The 23,460-nt window shown below is 43.0% G+C and overlaps 1 protein-coding gene across 2 annotated transcripts in view; it reads right to left on the reverse strand.

Moving 5' to 3' along the window:
• Nucleotides 1-23,460, reverse strand: part of CCDC85C (coiled-coil domain containing 85C) — a 159,942-nt gene that overhangs the window by 26,127 nt on the left and 110,355 nt on the right. Inside the window, exons 3-4 of one of the 2 annotated variants that reach the window (XM_074956211.1) lie at nt 19,144-19,182; nt 7,687-7,791 (exon numbers count right to left, since the gene is read on the reverse strand). In XM_074956211.1, the coding sequence (XP_074812312.1) occupies nt 7,687-7,791; nt 19,144-19,182 (144 nt within the window). The remainder of the gene's footprint in view (nt 1-7,686; nt 7,792-19,143; nt 19,183-23,460) is intronic. The other variant, XM_074956212.1, reaches the window with a different exon arrangement.

Here is a 23,460-nt window from a genome sequence, read left to right on the forward strand (position 1 = left end):
TGAGTTACTACAGAGAATTCTTTCCTGGGTATTTGGCTGGTGAATCTTGCCCACATGCTCAGGGTTCAGCTGATCGCCATATTTGGGGTCAGGAAGGAATTTTCCTCCAGGGCAGATTGGAAGAGGCCCTCGGAGTTTTTCACCTTCCTCTGCAGCATGGGGCATGGGTCACTTGCTGGAGGATTCTCTGCACCTTGAAGTCTTTAAACCATGATTTGAGGACTTCAATAGCTCAGACATAGGTAAGAGGTTTATTGCAGGAGTGGGTGAGTGAGATTCTGTGGCCTGCGTTGTGCAGGAGGTCAGACTAGATGATCATAATGGTCCCTTCTGACCTTAATATCTATGAATCTATGAAAGTTATGGGCAAGTGTGACAGGGGTTTTGACATCAATCAAAATAGTGAATGATCAATAGAAATTTGCAGTGTGAACAACCTAGTGTTAGGTGGAACAATATTTCCTCATAAAGAAATCCATGAAGTAACATGGAACTCCCCAGACAGTATTACCAAGAATCAGACAGACCACTTCTGCATTTCAAGAACCTTGCACAGCTCTTTGGCAGATGTACGTGCACAGGGGAGCAAATGTGGGCAGTGACCATGACTGTTGTATTGCTAACTTGAAGATCAAGTTAAAGAGGATGTCGAAGATTAAAAGAAGACCGTGCATAAACAGCACACAATTAAAACACCTAAAGACAAAAAGTGCTTTTCAGCTTGAACTGAAGAACAGGATCAGTGTTCTAACTGAATTAACCAAAGAGAACCAAGACATTGATACTCTGTGGGAAAACGTCAAAGGGTGCTATCTAGAAAATGCAAAGAGTTTAAATAACAACAAAATCTAAAAGGGAAGAATGGATTAGCAATGCTACTTGGGCAGCAGTGGAAAAGAGAAGTAGAAAGCAAAAACTCATGAATGCTAAGACATGTGAAGAGACAAGCAATTGGCAAGAAGAATACAGAGTTCTACATAGAGAGGTAAAAAGGAGGAGTGCTACAAGAGATAAAAGGGCATATACTGATAGAAAATGTCAAGAGGCTTAAGATGCTAGCCAAAGAGGTGACTTTACATCCTTATGTAAGACAATCAAACAGCTAACAGGCACTTTAGCACTACTACAGGTGCTATTAAAGGTGCAAATGGAAAGACCAGAAGAGGAAAAAGGGAAAGATTTGTGGTACATTTTTTAAATAGACCAAGCCCAAGTGACCTACTAGAAATACGTGATGAACATCTAGCACTAGAGCTTCATATTGATTAAGGAGATATTGCAATGGAAGAAGTTAAAAAAGCCATCAGTAAACTGAAAAATGGGAAAGCAGCTGGAGAAGATAACATAGCTGGAGAAATGGTTAAAGCAAGTGATGAAACAGCCCTCCAAAACCACAAGGAAAGTCTGGATAGAATACGGAACGACTAAAAGAACCCAACCCAGTGGAAGAAAGCCCTTATAGGAAAATTGCTAAAGAAGGGTGACCTTACAAACTGCAATAACTGTAGCGAAAGCACATGACTCTCAGTGCCTGTGAAAATCATGTACATCATCATCCTGGAACATATCAAGAAACAAATAGATCTACGACTTAGACAGGAACAAGCAGGTTTTAGACCACTGAGATCATGTGCAGACCATACTGGCATTATAGAACAAAGTGTGAGGTGGCAAGCACCACTTGTGATAAATTTTGTAGATTTCCAGAAGGCTTTTGACACTGTACCCAGAGATGGTCTTTAGAGAATTAGGGCATACTGTGGAATACCACCTAATAATTAGAATAATCAAGGATCTATAGGTTAATGCCAATGATAAAACACAATTGAATGACCTCATTTTCTCTGATGACATGTCCTGCTTAGTTCAACACATCACTTAATGGAAGAAAAGACATTGCTTTTGGCAGACACAGCAAAACAAGGTGGTTTGTCCATCAACAAAGGAAAGACAAAATATATGGCTATCAGTGTCCCAAAAATAACCATTAGAGTGGACAAAAACACTTCAAGTCATTCATTTTACCAATCTAAGGAGTGAGAGGTACAATGATGGTGATAAGTCGCTAGATGTCAAGCAATGAATATCAAAAGCAGCAAAAAACTGTTAACCTTGAAAAGATTTGGAAAAGTAGCATGACTGGCACTGGCAAAAGTATGAATGTTTAACATAGGCATCATGTCTGTCCTCCTTTATGGCCAAGAATCATGGAAATCTACAACAGAAATTGATAAGAAGATCAACTCATTCCCAAATAAATGCCTGCAAAAGATCTTCAGAGTCCATTGGAAAGGGTTTCTTGCAACATCAGAAATTCTAAAGCTTAGATTGCTCCCGCAGAGTTCATCACTAAAAAGGAGTGGTGTGTGGCCAAGATACGGGGGTTTGTGCCATCCTAGGGGAAGGTGGCTTCCCTGGCATATGTCAGGGTGGGCCATCAGGTGCAGCGGGTACCACAGTGGGCTGCTACAGCTGGATGGCAGCAGGGCCACCTACTTAACTACCCCAAATTATGTTACCCCCTGGGTCACTTCCTATCAGTCTGGAGCTCCTTAGTTTGGGACATGGTCAAGGGCCTAGCAGACTCTTCTCAGTCTCTCAGCGTCCAGTTCAGTTAATCAGCCTCTGGGTTTTCAACTCCCAAAGAGCGGGGAGAACCCAAGTCCTGTGCTAGTAAAGCTAGTTGCCACTCCCTACATAGCGTTGCTTCCTAGTGTCACATGCAGTTCATTCCACCTCCTCCTGAGCTACCAATGCCTTTTGAAAATGTTCCTCCACTAGAAATATGCCTTGCACCTATTGAGGGTGGGCCTCTATAGCCCAGTTGCTCTACTCCCTACCCTGGTTCAGCATGGGGCCTGTACACCACCTCACACAGTATCCTTCCAGGCATTGAAGTTAGGCTGACTGGTCTATAATTCCACGGGTCCTCTTAGTTCCCCTTTTTAAAGATAGGTACTATGTTTGCCCTTCTCCAGTCTTCTGGAACTTCACCTAACCTCCACGAGCTCTCAAAGATAATTGTTAATGGTTCTAAGATTCAACTAGCTTCAGCTAGTTTCTTAATTACCTTAGGATGAATTTCATCAGACCCTGCCACATTGAATATATCTAACTTATCTAAATATTCTCTAACCTGTTATCCTCCTATTTGGGCTTGCATTCCTTCCCCCTTGTGGTTAATATTACTTGTGTTGAGTATCTGGTCACCATTACCTTTTTCAGTAAAGACGGAAACAAAATAGCCATTGAACACCTCAGCTTTTTGATGTCCACAGTTATTAGCTCTCCTTCCCCACTAAGTAGAGGACCTACACTTTCCTTCATCTTTCTCTCGCTTTTTATGTATTTAAAGAACCTCTTCTTAATGCCTTTTACATCCCTTGCTAGGTGTAACTCTTTTTGTGCCTTAGCCTTTCTGATTTTGTCCCTACATGATTGTGCTATTCTTTTGTACTTCTCCTTAGCAATTTGTCCACGTTTCTACTTTTTTGTAGGATTCCTTTTTAATTTTCAGGTCATTAAAGAGCTCTTAATGGAGTCATATTTGCCTCTTACTAGTCTTCCTATTTTTCCTTCGCATTGGGGATAGTTTGTAGTTGTACCTTTAATATTGTCTCCTTGAGAAGCTGTTAGCTCTCCAAAAATCCTTTTTCCCTCCGATTTCTTCCTATGGGAATTTATCGGCCAGTTCTCTGAATTTGTTAAAATCTGCTTTTTTTAAGTCCATTGTCCTTATTTGGCTGCGCTCACTCCTTCCTTTCCTTAGAATTATGACAACTATCATTTCATGATCACTTTCATCCGAATTGCTTTCCACCTTCAGATTCAATACTAATTCTTTCCTGTTAGTCAGAATCAAGTGTAAAACAGCTGTCTCCCTGGTTACAGTCTCCATTTCCTGGAACAAAAAGTTGTCCACAATACATTCCAAGAACTTACTGGAAATTTTGTGTTTTGCCATATTACTTTTTCAACAGATGTCTGGGTAGGTAAAGTCCCCTATTACTACTACTGCAGAATATACATGTATACTTATATACATACACAGGTACACTAACACATTTTATTTCATTGCCAGATTCCTAAAAAAGCTCAAAATAATTACAGTGATTTAGGAATTTTATTCTAATTCTGAAAGAACCTCTACAAATTGATATAATTTCCTAATATTTTATACTTTCCCGGATTCAACACAATCAAAATTATAGAAGGGGGGTGTAATGGGTTATACCAGACCCCCTGAGGCCCCAGCTGGAGGCCTCGTGGTATTGCCACAGCCCACCCCAAAAAAGGGCAGTGGAGAGGGTCCTCTAAGCTGCCTAGAGTGTCTGTGTGGGACACAGCCAATCAGGGCCCAGAAGCCTAGTATAAGAAGAGCTGCAGGGCCAGCAGGAGTTCAGTTCCTTGCTGGAGCTGTAGGAGTGTGGATGGGGTGTGGCTTGCTGACGGAGCTACAGGACAGGACAGGACAGGACAGGACAGGACAGGACAGGACAGGACAGGACAGGACAGGACAGCCAGAAGTTGGGGAGAAAGAGCCTTGAGCTGGTTGCTGGGACTCCATTAGGACAAGGCCCTGAGGTAAGGATGAAGACGGTGTGGTGCTGTGGGAAAGTGGCCTAGACACTGAGGCACCCCAGAGGGGTAACTCAACTCTAGTGGCCCAGCTGGAGAGCTGTAGCCAGGAAGCCCAAGAGGGTGAAGACATTGTCTCCAGAGAGGGAGCCCTGAGGCACTGCTCTATCCCTGAGCAGGGACAATCTGAGAGAGAGTGTGCAGGCACACACACTCAGCCAAGGGGTGCTCATGAGAGGTGAGTGTATGCCACTACAGGGAGGTAAGTCCTTTTTATTACTGTGGCATTTGCTCTGAATAGCAAGATGATACCTCTGAGAAGGCTGTAAAATACATAGCAAACCCCAATAACTGGCCCCTCCAGTAAATTGGGGTCTGAGGTTGCTGGGGTGAAGACACCTGAATTTGTAGAAATGTGAGTCTAGACTGGTATTAAATTACCTCTTCTTTTCTTAGGTATTCATTTGTAAAAAGCAACATGAAAGAGGCCTGGATGCTTGAGTGCTATGTACTCATGCTACAGAGCTCTGAAGCAGTGTTCTCTTATCATTTAAAAGGTAAGGACGGCATCCAGAATCTTATATTCAAGGCTCAGAAACAGCCAATACATGCTCTGTAGGCCGTACCAGCACTTTTCTAAAATGACTCTCTTGTTCTCCAGGATCTCAGCTTTCATTTTAATAAAAAGCAGGCCTAGCTGTTATGGTTGCGAAGAAAACCTTAAAAAATGTGATCCAAATGTACCTGAAATAGAGATAAGTTTGCAAAGGCACAGAACAACAGATCTGAGGGATGTGAACTGCCCCATTCATCTCAGTGAGGTGTGAACTCAGATGCCCAGTGATTATAATTTCAATGTAATATTGTTAATTCTTTTGTCCCCAGGTAAGAAAGGAAAGGGAGGGTCACAATCTAGTCACAAAAATGAGTGAGGTCTCATCTTGGTGCCAGAGTGGTTGGCACCCTAGAGAGCACCACTTACTCTTCCCCTCCTTGCCCCACCCCCTGCAAGGATCCCAACGGCGCACAGAGACCATGCCCAGTCATTCTGAACAGCTGCACAATATGCTGAAAGTAGGCAGTGCTTCTTTGATGAGCAGAGCTTGGAAAAGCACCACCACTTCTCTCCTGCCCCCGGCTTACAATTAGAAGATGCACTTCCTAGTGTTGCCAACTCTGGCGTTTTTATTACCAGTATCAGGAAAACTGGTGTTTTTTCTTAAAACCCCAGCTGCTAGAGTCATGTGGATATGTGAGAATCTCCACTTTTTTTAAAAAAAAAAAATTATGTTTCTAGCCTTTTAGTTCTGAGGAAAAACTTGAAAACCTGACCCAAGTATGGGCTAAAGGTTCAAAGCCGTATATTGGGGGTTGATATTTATAACCATGGGTCTCTCTTGTAGTGGCATATCAGTGTTACAGGGCCTCTTCTCAATCTCCCCAAGAGACAACACCAAAAAGTAGCTTCTTGCTTCCACCAATTTAAATAGGATCCTTAAAGTTTTCCACTCTCCAATCCCAACAACACACTGGCACTTTGCTTGCTATAATTCGTCAGCTCAGCAGAGAGAGTCTACCCATGTTATGCATTACTTTCACAGATCAGGTTTTACTTACAGGAATAAGCCATTATGCTGTCCCATTACAAGAGCCATTTAGCATACTTCAAAATCTCTAGACTGAGATCCTTCTCTCTGCTCTGGCCCCTTTACTCTGGATAAAAGGGCTAGGGTGGTGTAAAGTTGCTCCTAGTACAGATACTGTGGAAGACAGGCATTGAGGACGGGTCTGGAGTGGAGCTTTGGGTGGGAGGGCTGTGTTGGGGTAGGGCCATAGCATGCAGTGCTGCAGAGATTCTGGGAAGTGCTGCATCCCCTAGGGGAGATGCAGGAGGCTGCTGTAACGTAGACAGGCCCACAGAGCTGTCTAAATTATGACAGTGCTGAGGACCAAAAGCCATTTTAGCTCCCCATCCCCTTAGGTTGTGAGTTCTGTGCAGCACCTCGCCCCTAGAGTTTATCTTTAGCTTTGGTACAAACACCTGACTCAGTGAAAGCTCATACACCAAAAACCTGCAAGTGAGATTTCACACCGTTAGAAACTGAACTGCTTAAATGCCATCTTCAGTAGCAAAAGTATAGCTAAGACTTGCTTTATGGTTATGCCTCTTCTGTCCTATCCCTAAGAGGCAAATGTTTGTTCAGCAGGGTATTAAAGGAACACAATGATTAAGCATGTTTGTACTATCAGTTTTTAAAAAAGAAAGATATGAGGAGTTACCACGTATGGGCAACTCAAATTACATCTCACAATCCTAATTCATTATTAGGTCAATTCTGGAGAAGACATCTGACTATAACAGATGAACTCTTGAGCAATCCCTTAACAAATGAAATAGCATTCCAAAAATTAGTGGGTGCTGTGGGACTGAAAGGAGGAGCCATGAAGATAACAGCATATTGTTTAGCTAACTCAAGACTTTTCACCTCCTTTGTCATTTTAGAGGAAGCAGAGCAGGCCCATCTTGTTACATAAACTTACTTGCTGTGCAGAAGAAGCACAGGGTAAAGAGAAAGCACCAAGAACTTGAGCACTACAGATCCTGACTACTAATTGTTAGAAACCTGGCAACATGTCTTTTGTCTTATCCAATGTCAGATTTTTTTGACACGGTCCATAAAAGCGTTTAAGAAAAGAAGCATCAGATTTATTTGGACCCCGCTTTCTTTTCAGATAGGCACTTAGTGACAGGTTTCTGAGTTATCTGGGAAACCTCAACTAGAAAAATCCTGAGCTCAACATTTCATTGGTTAAAATCAGTTTCCAGACTTTCCTCTGTCTCTGGAAATTTGCAACCTGTAAAATTGAATAAGTCTTGTGATAAAGGGCCCAATTTTATTCTGTTTCACACCACTGATTTCAGGATTTTTGGTTCTGAAGAGATGACCTATCAACCTGCCAGACATTTGCATTCATGGCCTGAGCTTAATCTCTCTCTCTCTCTCTCTCTCTCTCTCTCTCTCTCTCTCTCTCTCTCTCTCTCTCTCTCTCTCAGAAATTTAAGATTCTTGTCTGTATAAATACACCAGGTAGCTAAATGGCTCTTACATTTTGCATGGCATCCTGATACTGCGGCAGCGATGACAGCTGTGACTCAGAGTGGTACGGGGATAACCCTTTTCTTAGAGTCCTCAAATCCCCAGAGCTAGATTGCTGCAAAGACAAAGAGAAAATAGGACAATCTGTATTAACCAGAGGAAGGAAAAGAATGCTTATTCTGCTTAGAATTCTTTATTAGCTTTTCCTTGTGACCATTTCTATTCTGTGGCCTGTTCCCATAATAACTTTTCCCTGAAATCACGGTTAAAATTACCATGATAGTTAAAATGCTTTTCCTTTCCTCAATTCCTGGAAAAACATTGTCAAGTGGTTGGAGATTAAGCATTCACAGATAGACTGGGCAGATATTTTATTCATCTAAATTTCAGATCATAAAAAAAATCACATTAATATGCAGATGGGAAAATTATTCACATGAACTCCATACCTGCAAAATAAAAAAGTATTATTAAAAGAAAAGTAGCATGCACCAATCAGAATACACTAGAAACCATTTTCTAGCTCTCCTTTTAAGACTGCATTGGATATTCCAATTGGTAATTGGAGAGTAATAAGTTTTTAAATATTGACATTCTCATTTATGAAAGCTCTCGCATGTGAGTGACACCATCTCTTCTTTGGCTAAGAACTTCTTGCACACACAGAGTCTTGAATAAATATTCTACATGCCATACAAATAAATGTTATAAATCACACACATTCTCTGGAAAATAATACATGATCATTTTGTGATTATTGTGGGTATTATAATGGTACTGCATAATCCCCTTATGAGGGAGTCTCGGTCTAGTTCCCTACTTGGTGAATCTGAAATGAGATACTCTTAGAACCAGCAGAATTGTTTTTAAAAGATCCAGTATACCTGAGGATGAAATGAAGGATCTGGGATGAGAATTATATGATTTTATTAACATAAACTTGCCATTAACTTAATATATTTTAAGAGTATCATGCAATACATTGTCCTCCATTTTAAAGCTATAAAAGCATAACCTTTGAGATTTCTATGCTCCATTAAAACTTTTGACTTGCATTTGCTGCAAAAATGATATTTTCCACTTCAAAAGAACTAAAGAAAAACCATTGGTGCAATAAACTTTAATGGAATGTCTCATAAATCAGCTCAACTGTTCAGACAAAAAAAAAAAGCCACCCCAGTAACCCCAGGGGTTGACTATAGCCAAAACCTTGAGCACTCTTGTCACTGCAGCATTGGTGGTGGCTGTAATTCCACTGCTTGGTCCCATTTTACAGCAGAAAAGTTTGGTTCCCTTAGAGCGCAAACACCATTTTCCCATTATTGACAGCAGAGATTTTTTTCTTGCAGTGATCTGTTTGGGAACTCTGTTTCTGAGCTCTCCAATACTATATTCTTCTAAAAAGATCCAGTGTGATCTAATGAGTTCACAGCTACAGCCCGCTAACCCTATTCTTTTACAAGCTGTGCAGAGATGACTAGTCTTCATGGCAGTCATCCTAAAGAACTGGATATTACTGCCGCATAGTTTAACCTGCTAGAAGTGTTTTATCCCTTTGCAGTCAGTTGTCATAGAATTATTTGCACAAATTGCACATTGACACTTTCCTTGGAATTGTAAGATGGCATCAGAAGTGATCATTGTCTTGTTTCCCCAAATTTTGCATTTCACAAGTGAAGTGTCAAAGACAGCAATATTTTGAAACGTAGCTCACTCTTGCAGGTAACATGCACTTAGAACTGAGGGCAAGATTTACTTCACTGTATAAATGCCTGGGCTTTTTATGGGGGAAGTTTGGGGAGAAGGGTTGGATAGGTCCATGCAAATCTGATGACTAGACACCTTTGTTTAATGACAGTATCCCACAGGTCTACTGTGTAATCGTTTCTTGGCTGATTATATTGAAACAGAGGATTTGTCCTGGCTGGCTGTGCAAGCTACAACCTGCACCTCACCTATCACATATGAAAATGTGGCTCCAGCAGCCTCAATGCTGGACCCCAGCATTGTGTTATCTACCGTTGACCTCCATTTTGCCTTGACATTTCTGGCCATGGTGTACGGTCCCCTCCTGCAGCTGAGTCGAACGCACGCATATATGCACACACGTGAACAAAAAAGGCAAATAGTACAGCAAGGAATTTTAAAGTTCTTGCTATGTTCTAGAGTGATCATAGATGCATTGGCTTTTATCCATAATGCTCCACTCCAGAAGGACAATGCATGCCTTTCTGGGGATTAGAGTGCACGACCCAACAGATAATTCTGCTGCATTGGAAGATTACAAACTGCACTGATAACAACGTGCCACTTTCTGACACAGACATGGAAGGGACCGGATATGAATATGGATAGAGATGGGCAGTTTGCTGCTATTTATTTCTATCTTTCAGCATCTCGCTCTCCTGCCACAAGATGAGTTGTTCCCATGGAGAAGGGTCCTGGTACTTTGGACCGAGTGTTCATTTTCTCTAGCGCAAGTTGCACTGACAGCAAAGTCAAAATATCCCTGTGAATGAATCCCCCTTATCCCTGAGTGCCCCCTTAGGGCACCCAGCCACAATGCCAGGGTTAGTATCCCACTTCCCCTTTTGGGCCCCTAAGCACTCCACAAAAGGATCTCTTAGCTCAATAATACCTTTCCTTGAGGCTGGTTTATCAGAAACACGCAGTGCATGTATCTTTACAAAAGTCCCAAAACATGGTCCATGTATCACCCCTCAGTGCATATAGTAATTAAGATCCCACAACTTCTAGTTCATCAGCATAACACATACCATAAGCAGCATCTTCCACCACATCTGGGCTCTTCCTCAGTCCTCTCCTGTCCTTCTGCCAGGACAGCAACCCCAGACCTTCCAGCAGGGCAGGCAGACACTGTGCCCGGATCCCGGGAAGTGGCCGGCATGTCCCCCCGGCTCCTAGGCGGAGGGAAGGCCGGGGGGAACCATGGCCAATGGGAGCTGCAGGGGCAGCGTTGGAGACCCTGGCCATCCCTCCGGCTCCTAGGAGCCACCTGAGGTCAGCGCCGCCTGGAACCCACACCCTGAACCCGCTCCTACGCCCTAACCCCCTGCCCCAGCTCAGAACCCCCTCCCACATCCAAATTCTCTCCCGGATCCCTCACCCTCTCCCGCACCCCAACCCCCTGCCCCAGCCCTGAGCCACCTCCCACACTCATCCCCAACCTGGAGCCCCCTCCTGCACCCCAAACCCATCATCCCCAGTCCCACTCCAGAGTTTGCACCCCCAGGTCGGAGCCCTCACCCCCCTGCACCTCAGGCCAGAGCCCCATCCCGCATCCTTAACCCCTCATTTTTGACCCCGCCCCAGAGCCTGCACCCCCAAGTCCATGCTTGGAGCCTGTACCCTCTCACACACCCCAATACCCGCCCCATCCTGGAGCCACCTCCCACATTCCGAACCCCTTGGCCCCAACCCCCATCCCCTCCTGCACCCCAAACCCCTCATCCCTGGCCCCACCCCAGAGCTCGCACCCCCAGCCAGAGCCCTCACCCCCTTCTGCACCACAAACCCCCTGCCCCAGCCCGGTGAAACTGAGTGAGTGTGGGGGAGAGCGAATGACAGGGGGAGCGGGGATGGAGTGAGCAGGAGGGGGGCCTTAGGAGGGGCAAGGGTGTTCGATTTTCTGCAATTAGAAAGTTGGCAACCCTACTTGGAAGCCAGCAGGCTACCCACTCTGCTGATCTCTTGCCTTCAGCCCTCTGGCTCCCACTCTGCAGCATGGAGACGTCAGCAGGAAAGCCCCTCCTCTGCTCCCGTTTAGCCCTCTCTGGTCCGTGGCACTCCACCTTGGGAGTTAGTAGATAACACCCTTCCCTGCTCGGGAGTTAGTAGATAACGCCCTTCCCTGCTCTTCTGCCTTCAGTCCTCTGACCCAAGCTCTCTCCACCTTGGGGAGATCAAACAGCAAACCCCTCTTGCTGCTCTCCTGCCTTCCAATTCTCCCTGATCCCTTATGGTCCTGGGTGCTGTCTCATCCCCTTTATTGGCCAAATAGGGGACACCTGTTCTGGTGCAGGAGAGCTGGGCATGCTTCACTTAAAGATGCCAGCTGCCCTGTGACAATCCGTCTTGCCAAACAATTTAAGGCAACCACGCCTTTGCCTGGTCTACACACAAGGTTGCACTGGTTTAGCTAAAGATGTGATTTTTACACTGATTAAAGAGATTGGTACAAGCCCCAGCATGGCCACTATTCTAGTTTCAACCTGGTTTATAGCAGTTTAGTTTGTGCTGGTAAATTTACAGGCACAAATTAAACCAATAAAACTGAGGCGCCACACAGGGGTTTACATTTGTTTAACTAAATCAGTTTTAAAACCAATTTTAGTTGAACTGGTGCAACTTCTGTGTTTAGACAAGGCTTCTGGTTGTTTCAGTGGTTGCTGTTCATGAGTCTGATCCAATGCCCTGGAGATCAATGTAAAGATGCCCGCTGAATTCAGTCAACACTGAATCAGGCCTTTAGATAAAGAAAAATGTTACAAACCATTGAGAGAACCTTTGACCGCCTGTCAGCATCGGAAGTGTCCAATATGAAAATAAATGTGTTTAGGAAGCAGTGAATGGGTGTTCATGCTCCTTGTTGCTCCATTGTTCTCTCTCTGAGTCTCATAGTTTTGGAGGAATCCATTTCTATACTAGTGGCCAATCCAGCTCCCACTGAAATCAATGCAAATGTAAAGTCTGCAGTAGGGATTGAACCACAAACCTCTGGCTCTAAAGCAGAACCCTGTGCTGCCTAAGCAAATTCTCCCTTCACAGGATACAAACATCTCTTTGAAGTCAAGAAACTTAACCACCTCAGTAATGGTCTTTCCAGGTCAGGGGTAAGGCACATTAGTGGGGTAGAGTAGAAAATCTTGACCTGTTTGGGCTACACTTTCAGTGCTGTTGCTTCCAGTCCCTCTCATGAGCACTAAACAGTTTTAGTTTCCTTCTACAATTTTCTTTCAAAATGTAACTTGCTCTATGAAAACTGGTTTCCTCCAACAGCCCATAAAGCACATCTCAGCACCATTATTTATATGACAGAAAAAATCCATGTTTTTCCTGGCTGCAGAAGAAAAGCGTTCCAATTAAACTGGTGCAATTACCTCACAGACATTCATAAACATTTACACATTCATCAGACTTTGCTATCAAGGTCTAAAGCTAACCAAGGAAAAATGTGAATCCCTCATTAACAGGCAATATGACTAATGATGCATCAAAATGAGAAACTATTACACCATTTAAACCTAAATTAAAAATCCTGGTATTTGCATTGTTAGTTCACTCACAAAATGAAATCCCTTATTCCCTTGCCCAATTTTCATTACTGAGATGGAAGTGACTCCTAAATTACTTTTCTCATCAGAATGGCATTTAAAAGCACAATTGCTGATCACCTCTGTTCTCCATCACTGTTTGGAGATGATCTTAGTTACCAGGCAGCAGGTCTTCAGTAAATCACTGTTCAGTAAAGTAATTTTACAAGTCTTGTGAAAGAAAATCCTTCATACGATGAAAAGCTTCACACCACTGAACTTAGTTAGGAGTCAGTCCTGCTTCTAATGGGAGCAGGAGCAAGTCTTTAAAGAACAAGATGCATCCCAAAGCACACACTGATCTAAGGGCCTGATTCTGCTTTCCTTTTTTGTATGCAGTACTTCCCATTGGCTTTCTGGGTACACAAAGAAAGCAGGATCAGGCACATAATATCACTTAAGTGCAAGGTCTCACTTAGCTCCAATTCAACTCCCATTGTAGTCAAACAGAGTGTCCATCAATTACTCAGTGTGGAACTCTGTCCCCCTTCTAGTGGCTGAGCAACATACAGTCATTGATGAGCCTGGTACAGGTTTACCTAACAGAACAGTGGCTCCATGTCTAGTTGGCAGCCGGTATCAAGTGGAGTGCCCCAAGGGTCAGTCCTGGGGCCGGTTTTGTTCAATATCTTCATAAATGATCTGGAGGATGGTGTGGATTGCACCCTCCGCAAGTTTGCAGACGACACTAAACTGGGAGGAGAGGTAGAAACGCTGGAGGATAGGGATAGGATACAGAGGGACCTAGACAAATTGGAGGATTGGGCCAAAAGAAATCTGATGAGGTTCAACAAGGACAAGTGCAGAGTCCTGCACTTAGGACGGAAGAATCCCATGCACCGCTACAGACTAGGGACCGAATGGCTAGGCAGCAGTTCTGCAGAAAAGGACCTAGGGGTTACAGTGGACGAGAAGCTGGATATGAGTCAACAGTGTGCCCTTGTTGCCAAGAAGGCCAATGGCATTTTGGGCTGTATAAGTAGGGGCATTGCCAGCAGATCGAGGGATGTGATCGGTCCCCTCTATTCGACATTGGTGAGGCCTCATCTGGGAGTACTGTGTCCAGTTTTGGGCCCCACACTACAAGAAGGATGTGGAAAAATTGGAAAGAGTCCAGCGGAGGGCAACAAAAATGATTAGGGGACTAGAACACATGACTTCTGAGGAGAGGCTGAGGGAACTGGGGATGTTTAGTCTGCGGAAGAGAAGAATGAGGGGGGATTTGATAGCTGCTTTCAACTACCTGAAAGGGGGTTCCAAAGAGGATGGATCTAGTCTGTTCTCAGTAGTAGCAGATGACAGAACAAGGAGTAATGGTCTCAAGTTGCAGTGGGGGAGATTTAGGTTGGATATTAGGAAAAACTTTTTCACTAGGAGGGTGGTGAAACACTGGAATGCATTACCTAGGGAGGTGGTGGAATCTCCTTCCTTAGAAGTTTTTAAGGTCAGGCTTGACAAAGCCCTGGCTGGGATGATTTAACTGGGGATCGGTCCTGCTTTGAACAGGGGGTTGGACTAAATGATCTTCTGAGGTCCCTTCCAACCCTGATATTCTATGATTCTATGAACAGTCTTTCAACTCAGGCAGTAGAGGTTGGTGTTTTAGAACCAGAGGTCCTGAGTTCAATCTGCACTGCCGCCAACCGACTCATAGGCATCATGTTACATTTGCACCCATTTCAATAGATTTCTCCAAAACTATGAGACTCAGATAGAGAAAAATGGAGCATACACACCAAACCACTGCTTCCTAAACACATTTACTTTCATGTCAGACACTTCCATCATTGACAGCCCATCAAAGGTTCCCCCAGTGCAGTCACTGTATGCATCCAATGAAGTGAGCTGTAGCTCACGAAAGCTTATGCTCAAATAAATTTGTTAGTCTCTAAGGTGCCACAAGTACTCCTTTTCTTTTAACAAATAGGACCTAATTCCTATACACTAGGATATAATAAAATGGACCATTCCTATATTAAAGTTAAACAGAGAAAGACCCACATTTCCTTGACAGCCACCCAGATCTTCCTCAGCATTTATGTATAAGATTAGTAAAGCTAGGGAACTATTTAAATTAGAATTATGTTCTAAAATAACCCAGGCATATTAGAAAATGACATTTTCAGCTTCCAATAATCAATGAATTAGCATTTGGAACCGAGCTTATACAAGTGCTCATTAATTGAAAATACTATTCTCTCCTTTGTCATCAGCTGAAATAGCCTAAGATCTCTACAGGAGGGGAAAAAAAGTAAATTCTCCATTTGTGTCCGCATGCTACTGAAGTATTAGAACCTTTTCCCTAGGTTGTTCTGTCAGATTGTCTGTGTTTGTTTGTTTACCTCTTGGGTAATTTTTTTTCCTTTTTACCTTCCCACAGTCTGTCAAAGCTGACATTTGCTAGTCCCATTTGCATGGAAAACAGAAAGAAGCATCACTCTTGTGAAGCCCAGTGCTGTTGAAGAGCATCTTCTAATGATAACTTGCGTGTCTGGAGTTTTTATTTACTGTCAGTGGAGTCCATTCAGGAGGGGATTGGGAAGCACTGAGTGGACAACTGCAGACAATGTTACAGACTCTGGAAATCCCAGGGGGTCATAATTTTTAGACACTGCACTATAAGCTTCATCTTTCAACCATTTTAAACTTCTTGATGCTGAGTTAGAGAGACAGCTGATTGTGTGTTATACTGGTGGGCTCAGCTCCTTGCCTGGCAAGGTGAGCCATTACATCAGGAGGTTTTTTCCCCCCCTCCATATGAAAAGGACTTTCCTATGGCAACCTGACAGACATAGGCTCTGATTATGCTTTCATTTATCCCCCTCTTTCCCCCCCCCCCCATGTAAATCAGGAGTAACTCCATAAAGCCAATAGCCTTGGAATGGTGTAAAATGCGTATAAAATCAGAACTTGGCCTTTAGTCCACTAACATTCATTTTAAACCGAACAGCAGAGCTTTTACATTGGAAAATGATATTCAGACTGTTGTAAGTTCTGAGCAGAAGCATTATGAAAGGTGAACGGGAAATGTTACACACACACAAAGTATATTGAAGATCCAGAACCACAAACCAATTAGGCACAGAGCATGATATTTTAAAACAGAATAGCTGAGATTCATTTACTTTTGACTTACCTGCTAAGCCTCGCATTCAAGGCTCTGAGTTTTCCTTGCAAGAATAGAAGAGGCCACTAAAACACACATTTTCTTGAAGTGTTACTGGCATTGGTGGTGTCATCTATTCTTTCAGGAGAAATGCAGATTCCTGAACTTGGAGGGTAGCCAAGATTTTTGATCACTTTTAAATGATACCCACAGGTCATAATATCATAACTGTATTACACCTGTCATGTAACAGAGCTTTAGAGGAAATTATATCTTAGCATGCAGTAAAACTAAATGGAAAGGATCCTTAGATCTGCTATAAACTCAATAGTTGCAATATACTATATTTTTGTCAACAGCATTGTAAAAGATTTTCCTCTAAAGTGTGTACATGTCACACCAACATCCTAACCTCTAGAGAGATGGACAATTTCCATTTTTAGTGTCTGCTCCACTCTCCCACCAGCTCAGGGTTTGATTTTTGTCTAATTTAAATATTTAAGGTGAAATTCACCCCATCCAGTGAGGCAGGAAAAGACATCTGGACCATTTGAATGATTAAGGGACTTTATTGCTTTATGAGAGCCCTGGCCCTGGCCCTCTCCATAGGGGCTAATTCCACTCTGATTATTTTGGCTTCACGCTAAAGGTCTAGAACACCACATAGGCTTCAAAAAAAGAACAGGAGTACTTGTGGCACCTTGGAGACTAACAAATTTATTAGAGCATAAGCTTTCGTGGGCTATAGCCCACTTCATCGGATGCACAGAATGGAACATAGAGTAAGAAGATATATATGTGTATAGATATGAACTGAATGAGCCCCTGATGGCATGGCTAATCTGATTAGGTTCTATGATGGTGTCACTTGAATAAATATGTGGACAGAGTTGGTATCGGGCTTTGTTGCAAGGATAGGTTCTTGGGCTAGTGTTTTTATTGTGAGGTGTGTGGTTGCTGGAGAGTATTTGCTTCAGGTTGGGGGGCTGTCTGTAAGCGAGGACTGGTCTGTCTCCCAAGATCTGTGAGAGTGAGGGATCGTTTTTCAGGATAGGTTCTAACTCTTTGAGGATGTGCTGGAGAGGTTTTAGTTGGGGGCTGAAGGTGACAGCTAGTGGTGTTCTGTTATTTTCTTTGTTGGGCCTGTCCCAATGCCAACTCTGTCCACATATTTATTCAAGTGACACCATCATAGGACCTAATCACATTAGCCATGCCATCAGGGGCTCATTCACCTGCACATCTACCAATGTGATATATGCCATCATGTGCCAGCAGTGCCCTTCTGCCATGTACATTGGCCAAACCAGACAGTCTCTATGCAAAAGAATAAATGGACACAAATCTGACATCAGGAATCATAACATTCAAAAACCTGTAGGAGAACACTTCAACCTCTCTGGCCACTCAGTAAAAGATTTAAGGGTGGCAATTTTGCAACAGAAAAGCTTCAAAAACAGACTCCAACGAGAAACTGCTGAGCTTGAATTAATATGCAAACTAGATATCATTAACTTGGGTTTGAATAGAGACTGGGAGTGGCTGGGTCATTACACATATTGAATCTATTTCCCTATGTTAAGTATCCTCACACCTTCTTGTCAACTGTCTAAATGGGCCAACTTGAGTATCACTACAAAAGTTTTTTTCTCCTGCTGATAATAACTCATCTTAATTAATTAGCCTCTTATAGTTTGTATGGCAACTTCCACCTTCTCTGTATGTGTAGGTGTGTGTATGTGTATATATGTTCTTACTGTATGTTCCATTCTATGCATCCGATGAAGTGGGCTGTAGCCCACGAAAGCTTATGCTCTAATAAATTTGTTAGTCTCTAAGATGCCACAAGTACTCCTGTTCTTTTTGCGGATACAGACTAACATGGCTGCTACTCTGAAACGTAGGCTTCAGGCAGGAGACATGTGGAAAGTTAGCAGTTTGAGTGCTGGAATCCTGATTGGCTGTGTATATGGAAGCACTCTGATTTCATTTGTGGAGGAAATAGGGGAGGTGGGGGTAAATCAGAAGCTGATTAGCTCAGGCTCTTGTGCAGGTAGGTAACAGAGGCAGCTGTGGGGAGTGGGGAGGTTGGGTTGTAGCGCTGGGTGGGAACTAGCATATAGAGGTTGGTGGAATTGGGGCCAGAGTTCAGTGAGTGAGTGAGTGAGTGAGTGTGTGAATGATGGATAGAATTAGGGTTAGGCAGAAAAGACAGTGAAAGAACATGTCTATGTTGTAGTGCAAAGGCCCTGAAACTTGGGAGGAGGTAGGAACGAGCTCATATATGGGGACACAGGTTAGGAAGCAGATTAGACAAGTGAGGCTGGTGAAGAACTGGGCAGCCAGGGGCTGAGTTCCTTCAAATTTGACAGCTGAAAGGAGGGTGGGAGATATCAGAAGCTGGAAACACATGTCATCTGCAGTGTCTCGGTGCAATTTACTGAGGAAGGCCTGTAGACTATTGTAAGGGTTAATTTAGGGAGGGGGCAATGTGTTTATGGACAGTACTACAATACATTATCTAAGACACCTTCCTGTTGCTGTGGTGTATATACTTTACCAGCTACGGGCAGCAATTCACTGCACCATAATTGTTCTAGTAATTGAAATTGCCTCAATTTTGACACTCAACAATCAGTTGTTTGCATCTGGGTAATTAAATGGAAGATTTAGTTTGAAAGCTTTTGCTATTATTCCAGACGCATACTGGTCCAGAAGCCATTTAGCTGTGAGCCCCTCGCACTGGCAAATGGCTTTGATTTGAATAGTAATTTTTGATAGTGCAGTCTGAGTTTTGACAGACTTACCCATATCTTTATCACCAGTGCAGAGCAGAAAAGTTAGAAATAATTAGGAGTGCATTTAATACATTCAGATGATTAAAAATGGAAATTGCCAACTGGAAATTGCCAACATAAGCCTCTGAAAGAAAGATCCACCAGAGCACCAAACAGCCACCACCAATACTCAGAGGCAGTCCCACAGATCCAAAAAACTCACAGCTTAAAAATGTATTAGATCTTGCTACCTTAATGAAATTTCTTGGCAAGCTGTTGCGGTCAGTCAGCTAGAAGGGAACAAAAGAATATTATACAACTTAAATCTTAATTAAAATAAAAAAGAAAAGACACTTTATTGTCATGGTAAACTTTAATCTTTATTACAGATTACTAAAATAGGACCTTTTTAACATTCAGGCTTTGACAAGATAATATTTGAGCTCAAAGGCCTTTACAAACATTGATAAATTAAAACTCACAGAACCCCTTATCAGACAAATAAGCATAAATAGCCTAATATCCCTATTTTAAAGATGGGGAACCTTGGACAAAATTGGCAAAATTTGTATACCCTTACTTATACTGAATAATACCTTACCTCACAAGAACACCTCTTGAATTCAATAGCCATACCTGTGCTATAATATTCAGCATGATTAATCTCAGCATTACATCATTGACTTCAGTCAAGTTACTTCTGATTTACACTGATGTAAGTAAAATCAGAAAAAAAAGGCCTTAAATGACTTGTCCAGGATCCCACAGCAAGTCAGTGGAAGGGCGGGGGACAGAACCAAGAATTTCTGCCTCCTGGCCATGTTCTCATATCACTAGGCCTGACCACAAGAACGAGGGGTGACATTCTGTGCTGCGCCTCTTAAAAGGAGTGTGATTTAGGTGGCGTTAAGCCACCTTTGCACCCTCTTGATCCTGGGCTGCTTTGCAGCCCCTAGAGCAACATAGACCATCTAAACAACCTATCCCCAGATGCCTATGGACTGCAGCACTACCCAGAATCCCTGCAGCATTAAGTGCAGTGACCCCACTCCCAACATGCCCTTCCCACCTCCAGCTCTGCCCTTCCCTGCACGCCCTCTGTGCCAGCGCTTGTGAGGAGGTGCTCAGAAGACAGTCTTATGGCTGTTTTCCATATTATCTGAACCAGAAGAATTCTCCACCTGTTCAATACAGAGCTTTTATGGGTCCTCAACACCATCCCAGACCTTTTACACAGCATTAAGGGCGTGGAGGGAGATGAGACTCTTCCCTATGAATACAGTTTTGACTAGAATACACTTAATTTGATGATTGAGACAGAAGCTTTACATACAAGTTGTCAACTAGCTTCACATGAGGAACATACATAATACGGGTAAGATCTTCAAAGCTGACTAGAGTATTTAGCCATCCAACTCCCACTGAAATTGATCTCTCACTCTCTCTCTCACACACACACACACACGTACGTACGTACGGCCAGAGCTGATGGCCAGGGTTGTCAACAGGGTAATGCTCTCAAATCCGGATTAACAGAGTCACAGAGTTTAAGGTCAGAAGAAACCACCAGATCATCTAGTCTGACCTCCTGTACATCACAGACCACTAATACCACACAGCACCTGCACACTAACCCCAACAATCAAAATTAGTCTAAAGTATTACAGCCCACATGAGATTAAATTACAGTGTGCTGCCGGCAGTGAACAGACGGGACTGAGGTGCACCAGTGCCCAAGGAATGGATTAGATGAGATATACCCAAACGATCTTGGCAAGTGACCTGCACTCTATGCTGCAGAGAAAGGTAAAAAACCCCATGGTCACAGCGCCTCTGACCTGAACACAAGAAGCAATCCTCTGGATTTTATACTCTGGCCACAAAGCACCAGCACATGTAAGACGGCACAAACAGGGTTGGCCATATTGCTTTTGGTATTTCCAGTAGATGAAACCATCAGCATCCTTGGTCAGGACCTAAATGGAGGCTGCACATCTTCATCTGGCTTCAAGGCAGTTCTTCAGTGCTTTGCAGCTGCATTTTTAAATGCCAGTAAGTAAACCCTAAGCCATTACTTCCTCAGCTCCCATCCTACCGTCTCCCCTACAATCCATTATGACGTGAACTAAGAACTGAATTAAGTTTCAGCCATTAAAGATATTGTTACCAATCATGCTTCAGCAAAACACATGTACGACGTTAAGAACATCTGAGCAGTCCCATTAGCTTCAATGGGACTGCTCATGTGTGCTTAAATTTACAGGAGCATTTGGTATTTTGGGACCTGACTGTTTATTGTTTGGGTGGGGTTTTTTTTTTTTTAAAGAAGAGACACTTCTCAAAATACTGCAGATGAAAGGAAAGTTAAGGGATGAAATTAAAGACCGCTCTGTTTAATATCTTCTATGTCACGTATAGCACTTTTAATCAGCAGATCTCGAAGTGCTTTTTAGAAAAGGTCGGTATTATTATCCCTATTTTACAGACAGGAAAACAGAAGCGCAGAAGGTAACCTGACTTGCCCACGGTCACCTAGCAGGCCAGTGGCAGTGCAGGGAAGAAGAACACAAGTCTCCTGAATCCCCATCCAGTGCTCCATCCAGTAGGAAGCTCAAGTTAATTTCACAGGTGACACACCCAAAATCCTTTTGTGTTTCTCTCTTCTGGAACAAGATGACAACTGTGGGAACAAGATGCATCAGGGGCCTTTGAGAAAAAGTGGCACAGAAAACAGCTGGGGTTCCAATGAAAAATACAGAATTTATTTGTGTGTGTGTGTGTGTGTGTGTTTAGATTTTTAAGATACGACTGGATCTTAGCCTTACACAACACCAAATCAGGAGTAACTCCTCTTGTGTCAATAGGTGCAAAAACTGATGATGTGAGAACAGAATCAGGCCTGTAGATTTCAGATTGTACATCTCACTGGCTTTTGCTTATACAGGGAGTGGTAAATGAAGATTTGAAGAGGCAAAGCAGCAGATGTCATTTGGTTGAAGTGCTGAAAATTGGAGTTCTTAATTGACAGAGGAGAGATAATGCTATGGGGAAGCATTAATGAATAGCAGGAGATTGTTAATAAGAGGTTTAGCAGAAGATTTCAGCATGTAAAACTACTATTTTAAAAATATTTGTTATCAGCATCTCCATGGGGTATAAGCAATAAATATCAGTGCCAGTAACAATGGCCTCTGTCCTCTGTAGAAACAGAGACAGGGAGCTTTAATACATCATTAACATTTGAGAATGGTTGTCTTGTCTTTTCATTTTTATACCAGCAGAGAAAGATCAGTCCAATAACTCATGTGAGGCTCAAGTAATCAGCTCAAATGAAAATACAGTACATAATTATAATCACCCAACTGGCAATCTTTGCTCAAGAGAGAGAGACCAAGGACTGGAACAGCTGAGGTTGTTGCTGGGGCTCAGATCCAGGGCTTTTAGTCTCTTACATCCATAAGTACTAAAATACAAAATGGAGTTGTTTCCATTGCCATTCAGCGGCTGGTCTGTGGCTTGCATGCAATAAGTTTGGGAGTCTCAGACCAGTGGAAGGTGTCTGCAGCACAACAGTCAGCTCCACAGTCAGCCCCTTTTGTTGGCAAACTCATGGAGACGCCAAGGACTGAGGCACCGATTCAGCCCGGTGCTTAAATCCATGTATAACTTTAAGCCTGGGAGTAGTCTTGTTGGGCCACAATCTCCAGTCTCCTTTGGTCACTTTTTGCTGCTCAGGTGGGGCAAAGCGGATGGATTCCAGCCAAAAATTGGCCAGTGGAGAATTCGTCTTGCAGAGGAGAACCGCTCACAAGTATCAGTTCAACAGAAGCAGTGAAGCTGGCACTTGCGCTAAGCTGGTCTCCAAACCCCAGTATGAGGGTGTGCTGGGAAAGGGATGGATATGGCAGTGCTGGGGCAGGAGCATAGATTCCAAGGCCAGAGGGAGTAGAGCTGATTCTCCACTGGTTTAAATTAGACCAACCCCTCAGCTGTTCTAACTGAAGCTGGGACCATGTCTACATGAACTAAGCTCAGATGCAGGGGAGAATTGAGCCCATTGACTGGGGCATGAACGGCCAGAGAGAATTAGCTAGAGCCGGCCAAAAAAATTATGATGAATTTTCATGGGATATTTTGAAATTTTTTTTTGTTACTTTCCCACAAATCTCTTAAGGTTTTTGTTGCCGTTATTTTATGAAAAACCCAAACTGGAAAGCTAAGAATTCTTCATTTTGAAAACCATTTTTGGTAAAAATAAAAATTCATTTTCAAAAACCAAAAATTTGTACTGAAAGCCAAACTGGAAAAGGAATATCATTACCAAAAATTTCAATTAATTTTTAATTGAAAAAACAAATTAAATTTTCCACAATAATTTTCAGTTTGGTCAAAAAGGCATTTTTTCCCCTAAAAAGAAATGTACCAATGATAAAAATTCAACCAGCTTTGGAATTTGCTCTCTTCCCAGCCCTATAGGACATCTCTGCAGGTCATGACAGACATCTGAGAGAGACTGTGGGGACACATGGTTAGCCAACTTCAATGTCCAAGGTTGTCAGTGAGACATC

Source organism: Natator depressus, chromosome 6 (genome assembly GCF_965152275.1).
Source record: "Natator depressus isolate rNatDep1 chromosome 6, rNatDep2.hap1, whole genome shotgun sequence".
Taxonomy (NCBI): domain Eukaryota; kingdom Metazoa; phylum Chordata; order Testudines; family Cheloniidae; genus Natator; species Natator depressus.